An 18,831-nucleotide genomic window follows, 5' to 3' on the forward strand; every position below is an offset into this window, starting at 1 on the left:
GACAGTGTTCAGTTATACTGCAACTCATTAATCTTCTATCTTGAGGATGAAAACAAGTTTTAACCAGAAAATATTGTTTGATTCTTCCTGACCTTGCTTGCTCTTGACTAAAAGCAAAAGCTGATTTTAATCTGAAGTATTTTGTCTTGCAAATGAAGTCTTCCATTATAAACAATTACAAATGCATAAGCAAGGTAATGTAGGTCACTCAACTTACTTTTTTTCTTGAAGTTTCTCTTTATTTTTTCCCAAAATCTTCAAGAAGTGGGATTATTAGGAAAGCTCCAGAATCCAGGAGCTGTGCATTATGCTGAAGATTGAGTCATGAATGGTAGATTACAGCAATATCTCTCACTCCAACCATACCCTTTTCTTCTACTGTTGTCTGTTATGAAAATGAAAACACTGAAGGAGTACACAGAGATTTTTCCCATCCTTAGTTTAATGAGAAAAATGATAACTCTTGATACAAGTGCTTTATTCCTTCCTTTTCTCTTTTTCTACAGTATTGGGTCATCTCTCAACACAGACAGTAAATTGTTTGAAGAAATTACAATCTCTGATATAAGGCCCCAATTCTAATTTCAGAGCTACTAAGTAAACAATCTAGAAAAAACAATTTATATAGCAATATACTAACAGAAAACTAACTAGCAGAAAACACCAGCATAAAAAGTTACTGATAGGAAATATAATGTTATTCCCAACTTCAGCTCTATTTTATTTATACGTGGGGTCATGAATTCAACACAAGCATTCACATTACTTATAGAGGGGATATTTTACAATGTTTCAAATTAAGGGAGGAACATCTTCATTATTTTCAAAATCATAGGAGCTCTTCTTAGCCTCAGTAACCTTCTGTGGTTGGAGCTTTATAGGTCCCTGTCCAGTTCGTTCCTTTTCTTGGACTATCTTTGTCACATCAGGGAATGAATATTTACTAGGATCCACTTCCAACTTCTCAACTTGTCCACTCCTGAGACAAGAGGGAAATAAATGGAAAAAAAACATAATTTGAGTGTCAAATATAGGAGAACTCTTTGAATTTATTATGTGATTCTCTGGTTCTATTTTGGGTGCCTGCCTATAAACACATGGTATGAGGGTTGTTACTGAGTCCAATTAAGAGTTAAGAGTTCTTCTAACTTGAGAATTGATTGCTAAATAAAAACCCTAAGTGCAAACACATGAAAGTAATACAAAATCTCTAAGATTTTGTACAAAAGAATCACTAGTCTCCAACTTCAAAAGTTAATTTTAGATAGCTGTAATTCCCTTTATATCAGAACATGGTGACTGCTGGTATCAGTACAAATCACTGGCTTTTGATGTAAGATTTTTTTAAATCCAACTGGTTTTTTTATTCTTTTTTTTTTTCTGTTCCTTTTTGCACAGTTCCTTCCCACTTACTGTCTATTAATTTCCAGGTGACTGGTCCATCTTTGGAAAACAGAAATACTTGCATTTATAGAGAAAATACAATTTTAGGAACTTATCTGCCTTGATCAGCTAATTTTTGTATTTTGGCAACATGACTCCTCACCATGTTTTTATTATTAAAAAATAAATTAAATTATAAGAAAAGTCAGAGTTTTAACACAATTTTCATATTCTATTGCTATTAAGGATACTCTTTCAGATGACACTTAGAAATGTGTACTGGCCACTCATTAAGGTAACCTATCCACATCACATGATGATCAAAGATTTGAAACATACTCTCTGTCTTGCAGCATTTAATCTCACTGTTTATTTCTAAGAGAGGAGCTCAGTGATTAAATGGAAAAAATCTAACCTGCTTTCATGCAATTTGTGACTGTTTACATGAAAAAATGGCAAAATGGAAATTTAATTGTACAATTACGTTTAATTTCTTCAAATTAGAACATGATTTGTACATCTTTGTACTCCATTTTATACTGAGTCACAGCTCCCAGCTCAGCATTAGAAAAGACAGTGCCTCATCCTTCAGAGATGTGAGAAAATTGTTTACCCAGGAGATCAGAAAGGCTCCTTAGAAATAGAACAAACAAGGGGGAGGCAAAGTCACTGCGTGACAGAATGAATTTTATGGATGACAACAAAGAAAATGAAAATTCGAATATAAAGCACAGTAAAAGATTTTAAACTGAAAATACACCATCTTTAGTTGTTAAAACAGGGAGAGTTTTGCAGGGCAGCTTCCAGATTGTGCCAGTGCTTCTCCATCAAGGCTGTGGGAGATGTGAGCAGACACCGCAGCCCTCACTAGGGCAGGGTCTCTGTGCCACTGAAGCAGAGATGCAGAGGGGCTCACGGGAGGGCTCCTCCTCCTCTGTGCCAAGCTGAGGAAAGCAGGAGCTCCACAAGAGGCAGTCACCAGCCTAACCACCCCTTTCAACTCTATGCCACTAGGTTTTTCTTGTACTAAAAGAATAATTTGATCACTTTTTCTGAGAAGAAAACAGCCAGAGAAGATAGATGCTTTAATAACCTGCATAAATCTTTTCCAAATAGCAGCATAAGCAAAAATTACTCCGAGTAGAATTTTATGGGTAATTAAAACAAATACAAGAAAAGTTTTATTTCTTTACCCTAAAAATTCTTCAATTTAAAAAGCTAGATTTTTTTCTGATATTGCACTATACTATTAAATGAAACAAAAAAGTGTTCATTTGTGGCAACATGCTGAAAAATGTTCATCTCCCCAAAAGTAAAGGGCATTTTAGTTTCCTGTGTAATTTACAAAATGTGCTGTGACTTGGAATCACTTTATCATTAGCTGTTGGTGAGATCACAAAGAGAGCAGACCCTTAAATTAATCATTTACCACTAATCTTAAGCACCTCAGAAAAAGCTAAAAAGCATAAACATGAGAATAAATTAGGCTCAGCTTGTGCCTCCATCACATGCTAGAAAAGAACTTCCTTAAATTGAAGTATTTCAATTAGCAGTGGTAGCTCACATTTGTTCAACGACTCTAAAATTGTACAAATTGTCATTCATGAAAACACAATAATGGAGTTTGAATATCTTATTGCTTAGTAGCAGAATAAACTTCAGCATTCCAGAATTGAATTCACAGTGAGTGTCATAAGTAACAATCCACATCAACAAGCTATGACAAGGTTATTGCATCATAAATGCAATTCTCAAAATTGCATTCTCAATTTTGCAACATCACATGTAATCTCAAAGTCTGTTAACAACAGACAACAGGTAAGACTGAGAATCAAGCACAGTGAATTTTTCCACAAAGGAGGTGGTTTTCATGTACTTACATGAACATGATCAAACACTCTATACGTGTTTAGTAAAGCTCCCCAGTGCTACCCCAGCTACCACAATACAACAACTGGCTGACAGCAAGACTCTGCCAGGCTGAAACCAGTGCAGCTACAGCACAGATCTGCTGCTCTCATTATGCAATCATGCAAAAGAGGCTGGGAATTGATGAGGTCAAGGGTAACCACCTGAACATTTTTTGAAGAACAAGTTTTTCCATGTAATTAACAGAATAAAAATCATCTTGTTGCTGAAGCTCTTCCATGAGCAATGGTACAACAGCTGTTATGGAAACAAAAATACTCTTTGAAGGACCAGCTAGAGAACATACCTGAAAATCTCAGTGTTTGCAAACTATTTCAAGTTCAGGTCTAAAACTAGATGAAGTTCACAGTTTTTGGCACTGCTACCTGCTGCTGAGTGTTCTCTACCTAAAAAATTATGTTCAAACACTAGAGCTCCACACAAAAATAAATTAAATCCTTTATTTCCTCCTGATGTTTTTTCCCTTTGAAAGGCTATTTCTACCTCCATACAGTTTGATTAGGCTTTTAATAAATTAAAATTGGAAGACTCCACAAAAAAGAAAGTTTTGCATCAATAGCAGCCTGCTGAACAATCTGGTGTGTGACATACGGCATATCTGATAATTTGGTATTTCTTGATAATTTACACTTTTATTTACACAGTCTTTAATCCCCATACTTGATATTTAAATTACTTGACAGTTATATTTCCCTGTGTCACTTCTGAATTTCAATAAAATTTAGATTGCTAGAGATTTCTCATATCTTTGATCCAGAATATATGGTTATTGACATGTGACTGAAAGTTTCCTTTCTGGTATCAGGACATAAATATAAAGATGTTTAGGAGTCACAACCAACTGCTTTGAAGAGGCACTTTTTCAAATCTTTTAACACTGTGAATGAAACAGGACAAAAAAAACAATATCATCCTAGACAAAGTACAAATAAATACTTTTTTTGAATAAAAAAATAGAGTGATTCCAGTATATGGAATGACATCTTATTTGAGAGCTTAGAGAAAGACAGTTCTTTATTTAGGTGTGGTAAAAACTGATGGTGAACATAGGACACTTGTCATACTCTGGTCTTAATTTTTGAAATTATAAGCTTAGAAAAAATCTACTAGGTAATCTAAGCAAATAATTATAGTTTTTTAAGTAACTGAAAAATCAATTCCTCTTTCATTGTTTAAGAGACCTTTTAAATCTCTGTATATGTGTGTAATCTGGAATGAAGCTGTCACTGGAGCCTTCAGAATCAGTGAGAAGACATGAATACTGGTAGAATCAGATGCATCTCTCAAGGACAAAACAACAGTGAAAAATAACTAACAAAACAGTGGTAAATGTTCTGATAAAGAAAAGGCTGACGATATCTAGGCCATTGTGTTCTAAAAGGCAAATATATTTCATGAATAGGATTCATCAGACTGAGAATATTGTTTACCCAGAATATTGTTTACATATGAGAATATGTATATTACTAATGTCCATGTTTTTGAAAATTAGACAGAAAATTATAGCCATTGTGACATTTTCAACTTCACTGTTCCATCCCTTTCCTTCTTTTGAATAATCACTTCAAGATATTAAATTTTAAACTGCTCTTGTCTGCAAGCAAGAAAAATGCTCCAATACCTGCAATATGCAAATTGACTCTGAATTTGTATATGTGACTATAATATAATTTTATTTTCTCTCCTTTCATTGTTATACTGGTCAGAAAAACTTGAAATCCTTAAACATTTGGGAAACATATACTGAAATCACACTTTATTCTAGCAAAGTTTTTTCAAAGTTATGGAGTGGTAGAGAGCAACTTTTAAGTCCATCTCTGTCCTCAGACTTGTGTCCTTGTCCAATCTGCACAACCAAAGATAACTTCAGACTGCAGTGATCAGGAACTAACAGAAGTGTTCTCTCGAGAATGCTTCCTCCAGAAGGGCACATTTCTGAAGCCTTCTCACCTTTATTATAGTTAAGGATTGTCAGATGCCAGTGTGCAAATTAGTTTTCAGATCCCTTCTGAGGAACCCCACCTTTTGTTCTCCTAATTCGTCAAATGATGGAGATGTACACCCTCTACTTTGATTAGCTCCAGGCCTCCATGAGAATGCAAATGACTCCATCCTTCGAGATTAATGTGAGTAAAAAACATTTTAACATGTTGCTTGGTCATATCTGACTACAGTTTCTGGTTAAGAAGCCAACTGAATTACAGTTCCTATGATTCCTCTTTCCCATACAATATTACTTGAATTCTAAAAGTTCTCAATGTCTTCATGACAGATAGCAAATTTCATTACCAGAAATTATTAATTCTGCAAACTGTTCTGCTCTCAAGATTTGTGATCTAATCCCAGATATTTATCAAAGGCATTATATCTCAATAGAACTGATAACTGACTTGCCATTTGTGATCTTTTCACACATTTACTTATCTGTCATTCAGGCCACTCTTGAGATACACTTGTCTTTCTTCACATTGAAATGTTTGTGTTTGATATAGACACTGAGAATTTGGGTTCTGAAAGATCCCATAAATCCTCTTGCACCTCTTTCACATCAGTTTGTAACACCAATCAGTTTCTGACCTCATCTTACCTCCCTTCCCAATCCTGAGGAAATAACTCATTTTGTTCTACTGTATTTCTCTTCACAACACAGAGTTCTCTCCCTTCCAACCCATCACATCCCTCTGTGTAAGTTGTAGGAATTTAAGACTGGGAGAGATTTTCAGCCATTTATTCTGTGGAAAGGCATTATTCTGACACTTCACAAGGACTGCTTCAAGAATTCAAATTAGAACTTCTCACTCCCAAAGAAAGATTCTTACTCTTCAATCTACAATTTTTCCCACAAATTTTTTCTTTACGTCTTCTCCACCAAAATGAACCAAGCTAAATCAGGGTCATTTAGTAAGACAGAGCTTTGCAGTATGTTTCATATTCACCAGCACTTATATCTCAAGTGAGATGGCTGTAGAGAATATTTGAAATAATCAATCTTTTATTCTTTATTTGTTAATAAGCAAAGACAGCTCAACTAAAACCTTCTCCAGCACTTTACTTCTCCAAGAAAAGTAAAGTAATGCTTTCAGTTTATCACTGAAACTGCAAACCATAAAAGAAGTTCTGTTAATGAGTCTTACCATGGCATGTTTGCTAGAAAAAGATTGGAACTAAAATCCAATACAGTAATTAAAACCATTCAAGTTTTCTCAGTCTCAAGTTCAATACAAATGACAGGTAATTTTATATATTTTATGTCTCTCACAATTAGTGAAATTCATCTGAAACTGTTCAGAGGCATTTATGGGCTCACCAGCAGACAGAGGTGGACAATCCAGCAGCATATTTTTCTTTTTTTTTTTCTCCTTAAGAATTCAGATGAAAAAAAACCCAAAAAGCCAAACATTATTCACTGCCACTAAGAACTAATTCCAGTAGAATGTAAGTCAGATTTCCAACCTAATATATTACATGGTATTCTCTAGAGCATGTGCTGGCTTGGTCACTCAGTGCACTCCTGCAGAGCTAAGATGGGAGAAGACACTTAGGGCACTCAGATTTGCAATGCCTGAACTACTAAGATAGGAATCACCTCTACCTTACATTCCTTATTTCAGTAAAAAAGATGTGTATAGATCAGAACTTGCTGATGGTTTTTAACTCTGCAGAAGTTGCCACTCCATTCCTCTGCCTCTCCAAATCAAACCATTCTCTGGCTACATTTCTCAACCTCTCTGTATATAAAGATCTACAGTAATAAAAAACAAAATAAAAGCAAAAGAAGAAAACTCAAAAAATTAAAGAAAAAAAGTTGTATTCCTAAGAATATTTAATTACTGGAGGAACTCAAATGTGTGTATGTTTACATTTAGAGACATTTTGTGTTTAATTTTTTTCTTCTCCAACACGCTAAAGGAAGAATAGTCTAAAGCTGAAGGTATGAGACAAGGATTGTTGACTTTATGTAACAGTTGCTCTTAAGATTTCCAGTACAATTTCAGAAAAGTCAGTTTCTACCTACCTCTGAATTTCCTCTGTGCATCTATGGAGATCTCAGCTTTGGTATCATACAGCTGAACTGTGAGGCCAGTTCCAGTAAGGAATGGCACACCCAGCTACTGCATTAATGGAGGCTTTGTAAATAGAACAGATCGGTCTATTATTTTTATATTAGTCTGAATATTATAGATCAGCATAATTCCTTTTACAGAAACTTGCCTCTTTGAAGGTTCCATATACAGTTTTGTACACAGTCACAGAAGAAATCTCTCATACATTGCAGAAGTAATGACAGTATCATCATGTAATCTAGCTAACAAGAGTTAAAGAGATTTAAAGCTCTGCATTACAGTTTGGCAGATTATATGTCTGACAGCATTTAGCTAAGACATCTGTAGCTGTCAAGTATAATCACTGTAATGAATGTTCTTCTGTAATCTAAGAGACAACAATTCAGCAAATTTTTAACATCTGGCTAGTCAGCGACTTTTCAGCTAAAGAGGTCAAAACATGCTATTTTTAGAAAGAACTGTAATTCAAAGACTCTTTTGCTACTTCTACTTTTGTGGTACATATTCCTGTAATATTTTAGCCCTCAAAATCTGCAGAAATCATATTATTAAAACTGCACAGAAATCAAACACAAATTTCTGGAATTTCACTATGCCACAGAATATCTCTAGTTCATCAGCTGGCAGGAAAGGGCACCATTTCACATAATTACCTCCATGCTCCCATTATTATTTAAATGTTTACTATGCAGCCAAAACTAAACGCAGAGAGTTCTAAGGAACCTACAACCCTAAAACCAATTTCCTAGCCCACAAATTGTTTCTTTAACTTATTTTCTTGTAATGCATTTAAAGATTTAGCTGCATTTCTGTGGGAAAACACCATTCTTTTTGCAAAGAAGAATCATAAAATAGACTCACAGAATGGTTTGGGTTTGAAGGGCAATTCACAGGTCATCCAGTCCAACCCCTCTGCAATGAGCAAGGCACATCCTCAAGTAAATCCCATTCAACCTGACCTTGAATGTTTATAGGGGTGGGGCCTCCATCACCTCTCTGGACAGCTGGTGCCAGTGTTTCATTCCCCTCCTAACACAATTATTTCTTATACATTTTCCCTCTTTTACTTTAAGACATTTATGCCTTGAAATCTGTCCCCATCTCCTTTACAAGATTCTTTTTAGAGTGAAAGGCTCCTAGAAGGTCTCCCTGAAGCCTTATCTTCCAGACTGAAGAACACAGACTCTCTCAGCCGTTCCTCATACGAGAGGTGCTCCAGTCCTCTGATAATTTTTGTGGCCTTCCTCTAGACTGGCTCCAGCAGATCCATGTCTTTACCAAGGATCCCAGAGCTGGATGCAGAACTCCAGGTGGGGTCTAGGAAAGCAGAGCAGAGAGGGAGAATCCCCTCCCTCAGCCTGCTATCCATGCTGCTTTTGATGCCACCCGGGACATGGTTGGATTTCTGGCCTGCAAAGGCACAGTGCCTTCTCATGTCCAGGTTTTCATTCACCAGTATCCTCAACTTCTTCTCAATCCCTTCTGTTCTAAGCCTTTATTTATACCAGGGGCTGTCCTAGCCCATATACACCACCTTGCATTTCGAGTGCATTGGGACATATTGCAAAAGCAGATGATGTTTTTATACTACATTAACCAGAGCAGAGCTGATTAACCATATTTGACCTTGTTAAACCCCATGACATTCACATGAACCCATCCCACAAGCTCATCCACATCCCTTTGGATGGCATCCCCCCTTCTGGAATGTGAACTGCACCACCCAGCCTGGAGGCACCCACAAACATGCTGACAGTGTGCTTGACATGCAAAGGAAATTTCATTTCCTTTCGGGAAGGGAAACGGAATCTTGCGGTTTCAATGGGGACCAATAGAGGAATCTTTGGGGCATGTCAATGCATTAGATGGCATGGCATGCCTTTTCATGGCTTTGACTTTGATCAAGACTTTTGATTTTTTCTTTTTTTCCTATGTATCCATGGCATGTCCATAATATCTTCCCCACCAAGTTGTATCTTCCTCCTTCATTTTCCCCCTGCTTTTGAAACATCTGTGAGCTTAATTTTGGCATGTTTTGGTCCTTTGAACTGCACCTGATAGAATCCTGGTCCATTGTCTCGTAGTCACTAAATTTCCCAGATTTCCCACATTTGTTTTTTCTCTCCTCCAATTACAATTGCTTCGATGGAATCTCCATTCCAGAGTGTTTGTAAGTCCTTCTTATTTGCTTTGGCCTTCAGCGGGGATCGATTTAGGCAGGCTTTACTGCATGTGCCTGCACTTGATCGCATATGCTTTTGATGGCTTTGACTTTGGGCAAGAATTTTTGATTTTTTTTTTTCCCAAAGTATCCATGGCATGTCCCTCATATCTTCCCCTCCAAGTTGTGTCTTCCTGTTTGACTTTTTCCCTTGCTTTTACAACATCTGTGAGCATAGTTTGGGCATGTTTTTGTCCTTTGCACTGCAACTGATAGAACCCCGGTCCATATTCTTGTAGTCACTAAATTTCCCAAATTTCCCACATTTGTTTTTTTTTTTTCCTCCAATTGCAATTGCTTGAATGGAATCTCCATTCCAGAGTGTTTGTAAGTCCTTCTTATTTGCTTTGGCATTCAGCGGGGATCGATTTAGGCAGATTTTGCTGCAGCCGCCTGCACTTGATCGCATATGCTTTTGATGGCTTTGACTGTGGGCAAGATTTTTTTGATTTTTTTTTTTTTTTTTCTCAAATTATCCATGGAATGTCCATAATATATTCTCCTTCAAGTTATGTCTTCCTCCTTCATTTCCCCCCACTTTTGCAACTTCTGTGAGCATAGTTTGGGCATGTTTTTGTCCTTTGCGCTGAAACTGATAGAACCCTGATTTTTTCTGATTGTTTTTTTCCCAAAGTATCCATGGCATGTCCCTCATATCTTCCCATCCAAGTTGTGTCTTCCTGTTTGACTTTTTACCTTGCTTTTGCAACATCTGTGAGCATAGTTTGGGCATGTTTTGGTCCTTTGCACTGTGAGCTCATTTCCTCACAAACGATTTTTTGGAGACACTAAATCTTCCGATTTTCTGTTTTGTTACAATTGCATTTCATTTGAGCCTATCTCCTTTCCAGAGTGTTTCTTAGACTTTCTTTTCGTGTTCGCAAGATTCCGTTTCCCTTCCCGAAAGGAAATGAAATTTCCTTTCGGGAATGGAAACGGAATCTTGCGGTTTCAATGGGGACCAATAGAGGAATCTTTGGGGCATGTCCCTGCACTAGATGGCATGCCATGCCTTTTCATGGCTTTGACTTTGAGCAAGTGATGTCCTGAGGGACACCACTTGTCAGTGATCTCCATCCAGAGACTGAGACATTGCCTTTTCTCCTCTGGACACAACCATCCCACCAATTCCTGATCCACTGAACCATCCACCCATCACATCCACATGTTACCACATTAGAGGGAAGGATGTTGTGGGGGACCATGACCAAGGCCTTACAGACATCCAGACAGATGACAGCTGTAGCTGTTCTCTTGTTCACTGACACACCAATTTGGCCACAGCAGGTCACTGAGCTGGCCTTGTCCTTGGTGGAGCTGTGCTGGCTGTCCTGAACCACCCCTCAGTCCTCTGTGTGCCTCAACATTGATTCTAGGGGGATCTGTTCCATGATTCCCAGGCAGAGTAGAAACCCCAAAGGTGAGGATGATATTCTGTCAGCTAACAAATTCTAGCATCCTTCTTCCTACTCTTTTTAAAAATGGGTGGAATATTTCCATTTTTCCAGTCACCAGGGACTTCACCTGACTCCTTCCATGAGTCTGCAATTATAATGGAGAGTAAGTATCTTCCACTTGACCTAGACCTTCTAAAATATTTTAAATACTCTGTAATCAGAGTGATGCACTGTTGTATTGACTTCTGCCCAAGGAAAGGGTACAGTCCTTGGGGCTCACTAGAAACCTCAACAAATTCCTGCAGGTGCCCTCTCATATTCTCATAAGGCAGATCATCAAGAAAAGAAGTTAAGGACTGATTTTTCTTAGAAATAAAAAACTAAAAGTAGAATTAATAACCAATTACTCTTGCAGAACCATTTTGCCAGTGTCCTAAATATTGAAACCAAGAACAGCCAAGATCCAAAATGCTATTTTTTACTAACTGCTTAGCCTTTTTAACACAATGAAATCAAACAAGGAAACAAGTGCAACACTTCAAATGTAAATGGATAAACAGCTTAAGGGACTTTGTTGTTACAATATCTTATTCTGGTATGAATACCATTGGCTATAGCAAAAGGAAAAGGAAAGATTAAAACATTTATCATGGTGTTTGTACTTAGGCCAAGTGTTCATGAACCCCACTGTTTATCTACAGTAGCATTTGCTAAGGGTAAAACCAGAAAATAGTGCATCACTGATATTCACTTGCTTTGGGCAGTCATTAATTACAAGATTTCAAGTTGACATCACATTTGATAGGATGGATCTGGGTTACAATACCTTACAGAATTGTTTTTAGAAGCTATTTACAAAAGCAGTAGATTAACCTGTATAACAGTAAGAAAATACATTCATGAGACAGATTCAAAATAATTGTTTTCTACAAGGTTTCCAGAGTTGAGTTCCATAGCAAGGAGCTCTGCAGAGGCTATTCTCAGTAGGTGATTTTGTTTTAGCATTTACTAGTTAACAACCTGAATGAGGTGATGGAAAAAAACTGATAGGCAAAAATAAGTGGATGTTTGGATCTGCTATTGAAGGAGATCACTTTTTAATAAACAGCACCAGACAGGTTATTAATCTAAAAATTTCAGACATAGTTTTACTCTACACTAATCAATATTTTCATATTTTCAACAATAACATAAAAGAAGTACATATTCTGGCATGAGAATAACACACTGATAAAAAAAAAAAAAAAACCTGATACAGAAAATAAAAAGGAATTACCTTCTTGTGGCTTTTTGCTGTGTATTGCAGTCAGAATGTTTAATTGAAGCTGAAACTTTTTGCTTAGCCAGGATTATTTCTTTAGCCTAAAATAAAAATAGACAAAACATAATTCTCATAAAAGTTGACACTTTTGCTTGCAAGCATTTAAATAATCTTTCAAAAATAGAAAATTGTGTCTGCATAAATTTTCTCTTGTGACATTTACTCTTTCTGTTACATTTTACCACTCTTCACTGAGCATGAAACACAGACATAAGGCAAGTTAAACCAAATTATCTGAATGGAAACACAGTCAAACATTTATATAATTATACATAAAAGAGTCTTTAAATATATACATCTACTTGTGTTTAAATATATACCATCTTGTTTAGCACCATGTTAATAATGCACATTACTGATTTCATTTTGGTTCTGGTGTCCAAGTACTTGTTCTGACATTTTTTATTAAAAGCTGCAATCTGGACTTCTCCTCACTCAAATGACAAGTGACCACAAACTCCTTCAGCTCCTTTGCTAAAACAGAAAGTGAGGTTCAAAGTCCAGAGGAATTCCCCTTCTTAAAGAAAACACATCCACCATGATTTTTTGGAAGATGTGTTATTGACAAAAGGGTATCTCATTGTAAAAGGATCTCTTTCCCTTCATAACAACAGCATGGGAGAGGCATCCCTGAAACATCTGAAAGGCAGAAGAACAGGAACTACACCAAATAGTTCATGTTATTCACTGTTTCATAGTCCAACTGATTTGAGAGCAGTCTGTTCCAGAAGCCCTTCACTGTGAATTTAGTCTCCATTCTGAACCCCAAATTATATAAAGACAGTCTGTAGCTTCAGTCATCTGTTTCTGGGAATCAGTGTGAAGAGGCTGAATCCCTCTGGTTCTGTATATGCTTTGATGACAGAAAGGAAGCCTTGTTTCTTTCTACCTTCCCGCTTTTCAAATATTTTTTTTTTTTTAACAGAGATTCATTCTGCTGATCCCCTTGAGACTTGTGCTTCTTCCTTTGTCCTCAGAGCACACCATCAAGGATGGTGGAGAAACATGCTGATTCTGCACTCCTAAGAAAATACATCCCTGACAAGAACTGACCTTGGCACTTAGGGAAGGGTTAGGATTTGCCTACTTTGGCCTCAGTAGTAAGATAACAATGTGAAATTTGAAGCCTGTGGTATATAAAAAAATGGACTAAATTAATATAATGAAGCTTTCTGAAAGTTATTCTATGATACTAATATTTATGACACTAATACTATGATTTCTAATATTTACATTTTAGTGTACAGTTTTGGGCAGTACAATATAAAAAAGACATGAAGATATGAGAGAGCATCCAAAGGAGGCCATGAGGATGGTGAAGGGTGTGGAGGAGAAGCTGTATGAGGAGTGGCTGAGGTCACTTGGTCTCTTCAGCCTGGAGGAGATGGAGGGGAAGCTTCACTGAGGTCTTCAGCATCCTCATGAGAGGAACAGGACAGGCAGGCACTGATCTCTTCTCTCAGGGGACCAGTGACAGGACCCAAGGGAATGCCTGGAGTTGTGCCAGAGGAGGTTAAGACTGGATATTAGGAAAAGGTTCTTTACCTAAAAGGTGTTTGGGCACTGGAGCAGGCTCCCCAGGAGTGGTCACAGCACCACACCTGAAAGAGTTCAAGAGCTTTAACAATGCTCTCAGGCACATGGTGTGACTCTTGGGGTGTCCTGTGCAGGGCCAAGAGTTGGATTTGATGATCCTGATGGGTTCCATCCAACCCAGCATATCCTATGATTCTATGATTAATTAGAAAACAGAAAATGCACTCCTTTTGAGATCGCTATCAAAGGATTCTAGATAGAGATGTTTTAAAAAAAAACTCTGGAGTATATTTGAGAAAACAGAAGGAATATGCAAAAGCCATATTTTTATTCATAGTTTCAGTCCATCTTTTTTTTCCTACAATGGCTTTCTTATTCTACAATGGGAATTTGAGGAAACAGATTTTCCCTGAAACACATTTATGCTGAAGGATTATTAGATTTCTAGGGTTCCAGAGCTGTGTCTCCACATGCCTTTGATGGTAATGAAATATTACCACATTTACCATACCTAGATAAGTAAGAATTATATGAAGTAATTCTATAAAATAAAACTGACATGCATAATACACACTACTCCTATTTTTGGATTAATTAAGCAATCTAAATCTCATTGATCTTTAAATTTCTAATCTCTTTTGAAATCCCAGGCAATAAAAAGCTGTCAGCATTCATTTGAGGCTGGTAATACAATAAAGAATTGATCAAAAGTCCAAATTTTACTCTCTGACTCACTAAACTAAGAAAAAGAAAGTTTTCAAACATGACAGAAGGTCTCAAAACCCTAAATAAAACCTGCTTGTTAATAACACTGGGGTTTGATGCGTTTACTGAGGCAGCAATTAAAATGATGATGTAATCTACTGATGACATTTTATGAAAAAATTTATTTAATATGCCAATTTTAGTCAAATTCTATTAAAGAATCTTCCAGTTTTTTATTTCCCTGCATCATCGGCAAAGATGATGCTGCCAAAGCACAGAGGTTCAAAACTGGAAGAAGTTTCATGTCACAAATATTTTTCCCAGAACACAAGGCATGTACAATGTAGTCACTGTCCACACCTTACTCATGTAAAATCTCCTTACAAAGGATTATTGCAGTATAAACACTACACTTTAAAAGTGTCACTATATTATTTCACTGAACATTGTGTCCTTCAGTTTCTTTTGATGACCTTCCAAAAAGTGTTGGTAAACACTGCCTTAGGCACCCATTCTGTGGTGATTTCTTGTGTAGCATGTAATATGGTTAAAAATATGTACCCAGAAATGAATGTGAAAATTATTCCTTTCTTTTACTTCATGTGGAATTTACTATGTCCAACATCTGTGATGTGACAAGTTCATCAGAGAGGCAAGGAAAGAAGTTTTGGGTTTGTTTTTAAAGACTAGGGAACTATAAACAGGCTAGAAGATGAATGGTGAAAGGTTTATTAACCTGATCAGAATATCAGTAAAACAAGTGAAAACCACTTAGAATTCAGATAGATTTCTATTGTGTTACTGAGAAGAGAGAGATATTTTTAGGACACTATTGCATGAAGCTTATTATAGGAGACTATTTTTAGATTAGTGGACATTTCACTTATGTAAGCAATGTGCTAGGCCATTTATCTAGCTGCAAAAAAAAACTATTTTGATAACTGTTTTTTAGAAACAAAAAGGATAAAATACAGTGTAATATAGTCATTAAGCTTGTCTTGTCACTGATACAGCCTGAAAGAAATGGAATGTATTCTGGTCTTCCTATTAACTTTACTAAGAGGAATTCCCATTAAGTTGCTGATCTTGAACCAGTATTCTCAAGCATTGATAAAATCAGCCACAATATTCTGCAAGAAAAATATCTATTGGCCTTCCTGTTGTCAATCATTTTTCATTTACCTTTCTTCCTATATTACATCCCATTAATCATAATGATAAAATTTGTATGGCTTGAGATCATCTGAAGAGGAACTATGCCCCAAAAATTTCAAATAAGCACTCTATTTCAGTCCTAGAGAAAGAGAACAGATTCTGTGACTGTAAAAAGAGCAGTGAACAATAGATTAGTATCCTTTACATGCAATTGCAGTGAAGTAACACAGATCCATCTTTGGTCAGTAAATCCATGAAGTTCACAGGACCACAGCATGCTGGAGATTGGCAAGGACCTGTGGAGATCATCTAATCCAAGCCCTCTGCTCAAGCCCCTTGAGCCAGTTGCCCAGGACCATGTCCAGATGGCTTTAGAACATCTCCAGGGATGGAGGATTCACAGCCTCCCTGGGTGACCTGTGCAGACACCTGGTCACCCTCACAGTCAGAGTCTCCTGGTCTTCAGAGGGAACTCCTGCATTAGAGTCTGTGCCCACTGTCTCTGGGGCTGTCACTGGGCACCACTGAAAAGAGCCTGGCTCTGACTCTTTGCACCCTTCCTTTAGGGTATTTCTGTATATTGATGAGATCCCCTCGAGCCTTCTCTCCTCCAGGCTGGACAGTCCCAGCTCTCTCAGCCTTTCCTCACAGGAGAGGTGCCCCAGTTCCTTGATCATCCTTGTGGCCCTTTGCTGGATTCTCTCCAGCAGGTCCATGTCTCTCTTGCACTCCACGTGTCTCCCACCAATGCTGAACAAGGAGGAGGATGGCCCTCTCCACCTGCTGGCAATGCTCTTAAGCTGCTCAGGACACAGCTGGTGCTCTTTGACATGTTCGGCTATGTGGCAACCAAGACTCCCAGGTGCTTTTCTGAAAATCTGCTTCCCAGAATCCACTGACAACATGCAGCTTTCCATTCATGCATCCCCAAGTTACTCAAGCAGTTTTAACCAAACCAAGTCCAAGCTGAGGACATCTACCCAGTTATTCCATAGTGCTTCTCTCTCCTCATGTTTTACAAATATCTGAGAATCACATATTCTGAGAGGAAGTATGCTCCAGAGCCTCAGGCTAGGCAAAATATGTAGGTGTAGCTAAAATATCAAGGTAGGTTAAATATAAAGTTAATAATGGAATAAAGGCAGTTCTCAATCACAGTATGAAGAGAGAATATTCATTTTGCTGATTTAGGTATGATTTTATGGGTAGGCACCAGAGTTAAGAGATATCTAGAAACACTTGGAAATATTTACATTTTCTAAGGCATTGATCATCCACAAAGGGACTAGCAAGATGTATGAGTAATAAAAGCAGGGTATGGGACAGAAAACTGCAAAGACAAGTAACTATTAAACAAAAATAAATCATATACATTTGAAAATTACACTATTCAAAATGACAAATGTCAAGGCCTCATTTTCAAACAAATTTATGGAAACATAAATTCTCATTTGAGTGAATTTTGAACATTCAGAAAACCTAAACCAAATAAGTACAATTTTCAGTATTCTTGCAGCTTTTGGCAAAAATGCATGTTTGATTCTAGAGTGAGAGTTTGTGATTCCATGAGGGGCTGTCCTCATAGGGACAGACAGATGGTATGGGATTGGATTATAGAAGGGAACATAGAAGGCCATAGCCACAAAAGTTAGAGTTACTAGATGCATAGTGTTAGAATTAAATCAGAGCACGAAGAGAAAAAAAAATAACCCCATATAGAAGGGGAAGCTATTTCAGCTAAATAGCTTCCTCCTTCAGAAAGAAATGCATTTGATATATCTGGTGGACTCACATACATACCCTGCCCTTACACACCAGAGAAATTTCCTAAAGTCCAGAAGAGCTAGAGCACCAAGAGATTGTTTTTTCACTGTAACTATCCCTGGGCAGGATTACCATATTCCAGAAGCCAGAAGTACAAGATGTCCTACAGAGGCCTTAAAAGCAACCCAATGCTCCCAAGGCAACAGCAGAAGATGCTGAAGTTGATTAACTTCTCCCTCAGCATCCAGAACCCCACCATACAATCCATTCTCATCTCTGGAACTCCACCTCCCCAGAACTTCCAGCTCCCTGTCTGCTCCAAGCAGTTTCAGTTGAAACACCATGCTGCCACAACCTTCCTGCTCTATGGTCACAGTAGTTTGTACAGCTGGTCACAGGATCCTTTCCAGCCAGGCAGAGCATGAAGGGAAAATGATCTCTTCATTCATAAAGCAAGTCTTTTTCCAAACACATGAGAAATGACAGTAGTGCATCATCCTTTTATTTGGACAAATATGTAACCTTCATACACATGTGTGTCACACAAATTTTGATAAACTGATTTTTTCTTATTTCAGAAGTGGAAAAAAGAAAGTAGGTATGTATTTATTTTCATTATTTAAAAAACTCTACCTTCTTAGACATTTGCATAATACTGCATGTTTTGCATAGTCTCTTTTAGCACATAAAAAGCTGATCTTGTTTAAAGTAAAGGAAATACGAATTTCTATTAATACTGATTTTCATTATGCTCCTTTAGAGGGATTTTAAATACTAAGGCTTGGCTCTGCAATTAAATTGTCTTTATGCAATGTTCCTTTTCTTGGGAAATATGCCCTGATGTGAAAGGCAAGACTGCATATCTTTATCAAGCCAGATGTTACCTGTAACTCAGAGACATTCCCAAAGTACTCACCACATTTAAGGACCTTTGTGTGATGTCTCCTGTTTTACATACCTTTGGCATGGTGACAACTAAATGGCCAGTTGTTTGTGATCTTTTAGCACAGCTGCTGTCTGGCTTCACTTCCTCAGGGAGCACAAGCTGAAAAGGCTACCAAACAAAATGGAATTAAAGTATATAATGCTAAAATATTTTTTTTCTTTCTTTTATATGGACCAAACAAATACAAAGCCACCACTATCACGTCCTTTGAGTTTAAGGACACTGCAGGTGTAAATGCTTTCACTTTATGTATGGTATTACTGAACCTAATAAATTATGCTAAATACCTTTTGCTTACAAGTAGAGTCAGATGTATGTTCCTGAACTGCTGCCATTCCTGAAGTGGCATTTCTAAAGAAGGTTACAAATGATGCTAGACTTATATTAGCAATTAAATGAGAAAGATTATC

General features: G+C 37.2%; 1 protein-coding gene across 2 annotated transcripts in view; it reads right to left on the reverse strand.

Annotated features, from left to right (window-relative positions):
- Positions 1-468: 468 nt before the first annotated feature.
- Positions 469-18,831, reverse strand: part of LOC131092882 (dynein axonemal assembly factor 11-like) — a 51,968-nt gene continuing 33,605 nt past the window's right edge. For both annotated transcript variants that reach the window (XM_058039847.1, XM_058039839.1), the window contains 3 exons: positions 18,434-18,529; positions 12,271-12,356; positions 469-979 (listed from right to left, as the gene is read on the reverse strand). In XM_058039847.1, the coding sequence (XP_057895830.1) occupies positions 793-979; positions 12,271-12,356; positions 18,434-18,529 (369 nt within the window). In that variant the 3' untranslated portion in view covers positions 469-792. The remainder of the gene's footprint in view (positions 980-12,270; positions 12,357-18,433; positions 18,530-18,831) is intronic.

Source organism: Melospiza georgiana, chromosome 1, assembly GCF_028018845.1.
Source record: "Melospiza georgiana isolate bMelGeo1 chromosome 1, bMelGeo1.pri, whole genome shotgun sequence".
In the NCBI taxonomy this organism is placed as follows: domain Eukaryota; kingdom Metazoa; phylum Chordata; class Aves; order Passeriformes; family Passerellidae; genus Melospiza; species Melospiza georgiana.